Source organism: Thalassophryne amazonica, chromosome 12 (genome assembly GCF_902500255.1).
Source record: "Thalassophryne amazonica chromosome 12, fThaAma1.1, whole genome shotgun sequence".
Lineage (NCBI taxonomy): Eukaryota > Metazoa > Chordata > Actinopteri > Batrachoidiformes > Batrachoididae > Thalassophryne > Thalassophryne amazonica.
In genome coordinates this window covers 102209728-102218965 of record NC_047114.1, presented here as the reverse complement: position 1 = coordinate 102218965, position 9238 = coordinate 102209728, and the positions used below count along the sequence as shown (strand labels likewise).

The following is a 9238-nucleotide window of genomic DNA, read 5'->3' as shown; positions in this document are numbered from 1 at the left end:
AGCGTCTATGATCCAACTTTGAATGCCTCAGAAGACACTAAGGACCAGTTTTATGAGCAGCTGAATGATCTGATTGCAAGTTGTCAAAAGGATGAGCCACTGTTCCTACTAGGACTTTAATGCCAGAGTTGGCACAGACCATGAGTCCTGGCCTACCTGCCTTGGTCATCATGGTATAGGAAGGATGAATGGAAACGGACAGAGGTTGTTGGAATTGTGCACTTACCACAACCTCTGCATCACCAACTCCTTCTTTGAGGGCAAACCACAGCATTGAGTGTCATGGGAACACCCAAGGTCTCACTGCTGGCACCAGCTTGATCTTGTAATCACGAGACGGACAACTCTAAACAGTGTCCTTCTCACCAGAAGCTACCACAGTGCGGACGGTGATACAGACCATGCTCTTATGAGTAGCAAAGTATGCTTAAGACCTCAAACTCAATATTGCTCCAAGCCGAAGGGTCGATTTCACATAAATGTCGCACAAATGTCAATCCCGGATAAAGTCACAGAGTATGTATCTAAGCTAGATCACGCTTTCCATCAAAAACCACATCATGCCCCCGATGCAACAACAAAGTGAAGTGAAAGGTCATGCAAGACGTCATCCACAGTACAGCACTTACCTCGTTTGGCAAGAAAGGCTAGCCCAGTCAGGACTGGTTTAATGCTCATATCTCCACAATGGAGCCCGTAATTGAGGCCAAATGCAGAGCCTTCTTAGCTTACAAGGCCTGCCCCAGCAGTCAGACACTTAGGAGCGCTCGCAATACTGCGCAACGTACTGCCAGATAGTGTGCTAACGACTTCTGGCGGCAACTATGTGAGGGGATTCGGCGAAGTGCCGAGTCCGGAGACCTTCGAGGGATGTATAGTGCCATCAAGAAGGCTCTAGGACCAACTGTGAAAAAGTCTGCCCCTCTGAAATCCTTGTCAGGGGAGATGATCACTGAGCGTAAGCAACAAATGGCTAGATGGGTAGAACACTACTCGCAACTTTACTCACAGGAGACGTCAGTCTCAGACGCCGTTCTCAACAATATGGATGATCTTCCTGTTATGGAGGAACTAGATGAATTGCCATCTATTGAAGAACTCAGTAAAGCCATCGATTCCCTCCCATGCGAGAAAGCACCAGGTAGTGACAACATACCACCTGAAGGCATCAAACGTCGGAAACCAGCCCTACTTCAGCCACTGTATGAACTACTCTGTCTTTGTTGGGAGGAGGGGGCTGTCCCTCAAGACATGCAGGACGCCACCATAGTGACGCTTTACAAAAACAAGGGAGACCGCGGGGATTGTAACAACTATAGGGGCATTTCACTACTAAACATCGTGGGCAAGGTGTTTGCTCGGATATTTCTAAACAGACTAAAAATCCTGGTCGATCATGTGTATCCAGAATCCCAGTGCGGTTTCAGGGCGGGAAGGTCTATGACAGATATGTTTTTTTTCCCTACGTCAATTGCAAGAAAAGAGCAGAGAACAAGGCCAACCCTTGTACATGTTGTTTATAGACCTGACCAAAGCGTTTGATCTAGTCAGTAGGAAGGGCCTATTTGAGCTTCTAAAGAAGATTGGCTGCCCACCAAAACTTTGTAGTATGGTGGTTTCATTCCACACCAACATGAAAGGAACAGTCTTGTATGATGGAACCTGCTCAGACTCATTTTCCATCAATACCAGGGTAAAGCAAGGTTGCGTGTTAGCACCTACACGTTTTGGAATATTCTTCTCCATACTGTCGCATGCCTTCGGCACATCCACCGATGGTGTTTATCTACATACAAGATCTGACGGGAAACTGTTTAACTTTGCTCGACTTCGTGCCAAGACTAAGGTGAGGACAGTTCTCAGTGTCTGTCTGTCTGTCTCAGAACGTATCTGTCTGTCTGTCTATCTCAGAACATGTCGGCTCTGTTTGAACGAACCTCAGTCACATGCTGATTATTATATTGATTAGCTTATTGTTCTGTTTCCTCTCCGTGCTGTGAGACACTTTGGTACATGCTGCGATCCAAAGTGAGAGCAGAGATTGCAGCACACAAGACAAACAGCTGAGTTTAGGTTGCTGACGTCACTGACTTTGATATTAATAATTGTATGAGAACGTACAGAGAATGTCTCTCTGTCCTCTCTGTCTTTCTGACGTCCTCTCCATCTAAGAAACTCCTCCTCCTCTCCCAAGGTGCTTTGTGAATAACCCTGATCTTAGCAAGGGAAAACTCAAAGAAATGTCTAAGAATTCAAGGAATTCTAAGGAATTTTTCTTTGAATGACATCACCAAGAGCTACTTTTAGACTGAGGATGCTTTGTGGATATGGACCCTGGTCCTTAGTCTGGATCCAGGACAAACCCAGACACTCTGACTCAGTTTCTCTCACGTTCTGTAATCAGGGCATCTATTGGCTCCATAAAAGTCACAGCATCATGCAGGAGGTCAGTCAACATTTCCTCGCCAGCAGAAGCATCAAAGTTGCTCGTTTCTGCATCCTGACCCAAGACCCAGTCCATCTGAGCCAGACTGCATCTCTGAAGAACCTCAGAATCAACCGTGTCTGTCTGGAATGTCAGAGAACAGCATCTCCACCCACATGGGGATGTTGAGCACTGATGGCACAGATCCCTGCAGCTTTACCCGTTCCACCATCTTTACCATCTCCCCATGGCTCACGGCTGACGGATTGGCCCCCAGAACCCTGGTCCTGGATCTGTCTGACATCCTATCAGGAGGATCAGCTTCATGCCACTGATCAGAGTCGGTTCCCTCACAATAAATCAGCTCCATTTGGTTTGTGTAGCCAATCAAGAGCTGGAAAACACCAACTAATCAGGGCCGCCTGACACCCGGACCTTATTCTGAGTGCTGCAAACATTTAAACGTTCCAGCAGATCTGAAAACAAAAGCTCAAAGTGGACACGTTCATTTTGACCTTTGGTTTATTTCTGTTTATACGTCTTCCTGTGATCCATGTCTGGTGCCAAACTCAGGGTTTGGATCCCCTCAGCCAGTAGCACAGGGGCAGCACATCATTGGTCTGTTGGCCCCACAGGGTTGGTCCTGGACTCTGGTTCAGGAGAACCGGCAGCTCCCTCGGACTGGGAAGGCTGATCTGGGCACCTGGACAGGTAATTTTCAGAATGATATTTTTTCTACCACACATCAACCTCTTACCAAAATGACTGGACAGACTTGGTTCTAATTCTGAGAGTCTTTGAAAATCCAAACTGCCGTGATGCTTGTTCTATCTGTGACCATGTTCTTTCCTACAAAAAGCCACAAATGAATCTGGGTGGCCGGCCACAGGCCTCGTCACAGTACATCATAGAGCAGCAGCAGCTATCCAACATTTTTTCAATCAACTATTCTATTGATTATTGATTAAATGAGTATAATATTATACAAATAATGAATGTTTATGAGTTCAATGGTATGGATGTTTCATGAGGTGAAAGCTGGAACAAACCGTTCAACGAGGTGGTTCCAGCTTTCACCGAATTAAATATTCGTTCCATTGAAAGAATGTAAAAACATTCATTATTTGTTTTATATAAAATAGATTCTTGTCATTTGGCATTTTATTAATTTATAAAAAACATAAAAGGGACTTACATTTTGGTGTTTCACTGTAACGTGTAGTCCAGTGATGCTGTGCACTGACTTCAGACTTCCAAAAAAAAAAAAAAGACTTTGTGTAGTTCCTCAGTCCAGCCAAAAATCACGTCAGCATTTCATGTGAACAGGTCTTCATACATCCAGACGGTTGACAGTGCAGTGGATTTGTTCTGTGTGTGTGTGTGTGTGTGTGTGTGTGTGTGTGTGTGTGTGTAGAGTGCAATGGTACCAAATTTGTACTCGAAATGGAACCAAACCGCACTCTAAATGCAGTGCAACACAAATGGGATGAATTAATCCATGTCATGTGACATACAAAGCACCAATCAAATGACAAGGATCCACTCAGCTGTTATATAGTAATGTATAATAATAAAGACTTCATTCCAGACTCATGGGTACATAGATACATATATGTCCGTAGGTCCATATGTGGGCAGTTCCAGACTTATACAGTGAAGTTTGTATGTAACATCGGGAAGCAGCGGGTGCTGATCCTGAAACCTGTATCTGAAGCTGGTGTGAAGAACTGCACATATGATGGGATTCACAGACTTGTCTAGACGCTGAGATTCCTGATCACGGCCTGACATCACTGTGTGTCACAGACTGTGCACAGTGGATTTCTACTCTCATATTTGGAAAATCCAATGAATAATTTAAAATAATGTTATGATCAGACACATACAGTTGGTTTATAGATGATTTCTTGAAGATCCACCAAAGTTGAGCTGTGTACGTAGGAGAGGGTTTAACATCAAGGTGACACATATGACATTTGTGTGGGATCATGTTCCTTTGAGTATGGCGGTGTCTACATGAATCACCTTCTTACAGTACGTCACCATTTAGTTTAAACACCTTTAAGATATCTAAAGGACATTGCTGCACTCTTCTTGGGGTTGTGTAGTACACAGTGGTCGTCACCAAACAGCTCACATACTTTCAACAGTTTGTTGAGTCCTGCCACTGAGGGTCCATTAGCATCAGGTCATCTGCATACATAATGTGGTTAATTAGTTAATTAGTATGCCACTATAACAGCAGCCAACATGACAGATATTTAGCTTGTGACTCAGGTAGTCCAGCAAATAATTGAAACAATGCTTCACATGGTGATACAAGCACCAAATCCAGCACAAATTCTCCTTAGACATTGCTCTTTTGAAAACACTGACGGGCCACTTGAATTTTCAATAGGTGGCCACATAGGGATCAATTGAAGAATTACACGGGTTAAAATATAAAAACGCTCCAATCATATTGAAAATTATACCACATTATTTATCTGATCGTAAAGATTCCAAAAAGGTATAGTCTGGACTATCTATGACTGAATGTTCTGGAGTTATGGGGTAAAAACCTTAAGAATGGTGACAAAGGTCAATTTCAGTTTGTACAGGGGTCAAAAGTTAAAGTTGCTCCAATTTTAGTAAAAAAAAATTGTTGATTGAGCTACTTGGATTAATAAATGGAATAGTTTTGACTGTGTTGAATGCTTGGTCTCTAAAGTAAAGGTCAGATAATGTTGATGTCCATTGAATTCTATGACATGTGACATATGTTACCCTGTAACATAACTATGTTGTGTGGGCCGCTGAAGAGGAGGTACTGCTGGCCCACCACCACCAGAGGGCACCCTGCCTGGAGTGCGGGCTCCAGGCACCAGAGGGCGCTGCCGCCTCACAGGAGCAGCCGGGGTGACAGCTGACACTCATCACCTATGACAGCTGTCACCACTCATCGGATCAGCATCGGTATAACAGCAGAACGTCATCTCCACCTCTTTGCCGAGATATCGTTTCTACCTAGAAGGTAACGTATCTCAGCTGACGGATTGTATCCTTTTGGATTTTGTGCGTTGTTCTGGAGATTACTTTTCCAACGAGAGGTGGAGGTAGCTTTCCTACCGTGTGGATTCCTGGGTGCAAACGCGCCCTCATTTAATTGTTCTTTGTTCCTCGCCAGCAGTACCAGGTCCGACACGCGGAGGCAGTGGCCACCTGGGAGTTCGGGACTTGGCGGCTCCAGTATTCCCGGGGTCGGGTGGCGGAGGAAACCGTGTGGTTCCGGTTCTACTTTGGACAGGCGTCTCCTATCTTCGAGCCTGCCCACACGACACCTTTGTGAATTGATTTTTGTCCATTGTTGTAATCGATTGTATTTGTTGTGCACATTCACAACAGTAAAGTGTTGTTATTTGATCTATTCCATTGTCCGTTCATTTGCGCCCCCTGTTGTGGGTCCGTGTACTTACACTTTCCCAACAAACTAAGCATGACACATGGTGCAAACTATTCCTTTTTGAAACCCTATTAACTCAACTAATAATTTGCATCACCTTTGAACAAAATTGGAGCAACAATTTTGGAGCAACAAATTCAGTCACAGATAGTCCAAACTATATCTTTTTGGAATCTTTATAATCAGACAAATAAAGTGGTATAATTTTCAATATGACTGGAGCATTTTTATATTTTGACCCCTGTGTAATTCTTCAATTGACCCCTACATGGCTGCCTATTGAAAATTCAAGTGGCCCATCAGTTTTTTCAAAGAGTAATATCTAAGGTGTACTTTTGCCAAATTTGGTGCTTGTATCACCATTTGAAGGATTCCTCTGTAAATATTCTGTTATCTGCTGCACTAAGGTCATCATGTAGATATTAAATAAATTGGGGTCACGTCTTCCCGGAGTCGGGTTGTTTGGGAATGTGGACGGGTGGAAAAATGCATCTAATTAGTAATATTCTTAAATTCAGTGTGTCATCTCGTCTGATCTCAGCTTGTAGCCAAAAGGTGTTGGTTTTTGTGTGCGTGGCCCGTTGGGGGGAGGTTGCAGGCAACCCCATCACATCGGCCGCTTGACCCCACAATCTGTTCTTGTTGATATTCCATGGAGCCTTTGGTTTAATTAGTTCTTCTGTCTTTTTATTTTATTGTCTAGCATTAATCTTTCATGTTGAGATTCCATGTATTTTTTGTTCCTTAGTCTTCTCAGTCTTGATATTTTAGTATGGTTAGTTTATGGTTATTTGTCATGTTCATGTTGTCACTGCACTCTTTTGTCTACACTTCTCATCTCTGTTCTCATGTATTCATGCCCAGTTTCATTTGTATCACTGTGTCCCTCTGATCATTGCACTCTCTTGTCCTGCACCTGCACTTCCTCATCTCTGTTGGCCACACCCTGTTTTGTCTCTTGTCTCCTCACCCACTTGTCACTGCATTCTCTTGCCTCACAAAGTGTCTCTCATCTTTGTTTGTCCACGCCCTCCTCCTGCCAGCTCACCACACCTGTTTCACATCACTGCTAATTATTATCTTTTGTGTTTTTAAGCCCTTTGAGATGTGTGTTCTGTGCTTGTTTGTTGATGTTCCAGTCTCTGTTCCAGCTCTCATACCTGTGTTCCTAGTTCCTAGCCACAGTTCCTTGTTGTGCGCTAAGTTAAGCAAATTATTTTAACAGCACAAACAAACAACACTGCTACTTTAATATTTTGAATGGGGGGGGGGGGGGCAATGGCAGTTCTACAATGAATTACTCCCTGGGCAAGACCCCCCCCCCCCCCAAAAAAAAACCCCACAAAATTTTTCACAAACAGACATTTTTTGAAATTATTATTTTATTATTAATATTTTAGAAGCACCCCTGAAATTGAAATTGACGTCAAAAAGCCGCAGGCCAAATTCTAACTCTTAAACAAAATGTCCATGAATTGTAGATTTGAATAAACAAGCCCTCACATGTTAAATGTTTCAGGGAGGAACAATCAGCTCTTTTAATAAGGTGCATATTTGTCTCAACATCAAACTAAATATTTAGCTTGATGTTTTAAATATTAGGCTAAATGTGTAAATAACTAATCTGCTAAAGTTTTAGGTTTGACAGAAATTTGATAATGTAGTTTTTGCCTTTTTTCTCCCTAATTTTTGCTTTTCATCTGTGGGTCAAAAGAAAATCTAAACTAAAATGTTCCCCTGTCGAAAGAATCAAATGTGATTCTTTTTCTCCCTCAATTAAATCAGTTAATTATAAAGATAAGCCTCATTTTAAATGTTATTATTATTTTGTCAGTGTACATGACAACAAAAAGAGTTGCCAGTTGCTGGAAAATTTTTTGTAAAAACACAAACTCTTGCAGGCATAAAAAAAAGGGTTTGATTCAGCCACTTCAACTCGTAATGTGAACGCAGCATAAGTTCTGAGCCGTCTTTACAAATAGTCAGGCTCTCCTTTCTGCAAACTTTTCCACGAGTGGGCAGTTTGTTCTCTCTGGTGACATTCAAACCTGCTCTTACACCTCGTCTGTCTGCTTTCAAATGTTGCCTGCCTCGTTTTGCTGGATGATCCTGTCACCGGGTTCCTGCCGCACACGGAGAGGATGCAGCTGAATCCTCTCCGTGTGCGGCAGGAGGTCTCTCACAATTCAGAAAAACGTGCAGGAATTATAGACCTGCGTTTATAATATTATGAATGAGATGTGTGTTATTTGGAAGAAGTCGAGGTCCCCCCCCCTGTCCACGGTGCGCCCCTCCCCTTTCTTTCACCTTCTCGCTACTTCAGTCCACTCAGACAGCAAGCAGGGTGCCTGCAGCTGCCTGCAGGGGGCGCCAATTTGCCAATTCAACACACAGTGACAAGAAAACCATTTTCCGGTGGAGAGGTTTTTTTTTTTTTTTTTTCTGTGCTCGTGCCAATGGTGCCACCCCGGGTGGCAGCCCACCTTGGCTGTACTAAAAACCACCACTGAGGGGGCAGCTTCACACAGGGGGGTGTTGCTTCAATTCATTATTTTAACCTCCTTCCAAAAGGATTTCAGAGTCAGACAACTTTAGTGATCCCTGAGGAGCAATTCAGGTCCCAGTTGACCCCCCCCCCCCCCCCCCCCCCACACACACACACACTTATTAAACCATCTAAATAATTAGAGAACAAACAAAACAAATCCAAGACAGCAGCAGACAAACGCTGAGAAATAAAATAATACAATACGTTTGACTGAAAATGAGCAAGATGCATTTAGAGATGAGACAAAAAAAACCTCTTCAGGCTCCAGATTCAGTGTTGCCAGAGTTACTTTGAAAAAGTAATCCAATTACTGATTACTCAGTTTTAAAAGTAACCAAGTTAGATTACTAGTTACTTTGTTAGTTACTTTCAGCAGCTCTTGACAGCCCCCCCCCCCCACCTCAACATGAAATGATGAACCCGTTTTGCCGACACTCACTTTGTAATCTCCCTTTCTTGACTTCAATGAACATAAATACTTGTTTTATAAAAAAATAAAATAAAGACATCTTTCTTGACCTCATATTTAACTGTTGACAGCACTGTCACAGAAAAACTTTATAAATATAAATGTAACTATTAAACTCTTTGCAGCATTTTTCTAACATTTAAATTCTTTCTACACATTTTAGTTGTTGAAATTATTATTATAAGTGGTAATAGTATGAAAAAATGTCGTCAAAAGTGGACCTTGGGCTGTTGTGGGGTGCTGCACTGCTCCCCAACCAGACTGACAAGTAAGAAAGTTTGTAATCAGCATTTTTACATCATGTCACTTTGGTGCATTTGGGTCAAAAAAAGTGTTAATATTTGCGCATCGTGG

At 42.8% G+C, this 9238-nt stretch overlaps 1 protein-coding gene across 1 annotated transcript in view; it reads right to left on the bottom strand.

Moving 5' to 3' along the window:
- Nucleotides 1–2971: 2971 nt before the first annotated feature.
- bfsp2 (beaded filament structural protein 2, phakinin) overlaps nucleotides 2972–9238 on the bottom strand; it is a 32932-nt gene continuing 26665 nt past the window's right edge. The window contains exon 7 of the mRNA XM_034184055.1: nucleotides 2972–3128. Coding sequence (XP_034039946.1) covers nucleotides 3038–3128 — 91 coding nt within the window. The 3' untranslated portion in view covers nucleotides 2972–3037. The remainder of the gene's footprint in view (nucleotides 3129–9238) is intronic.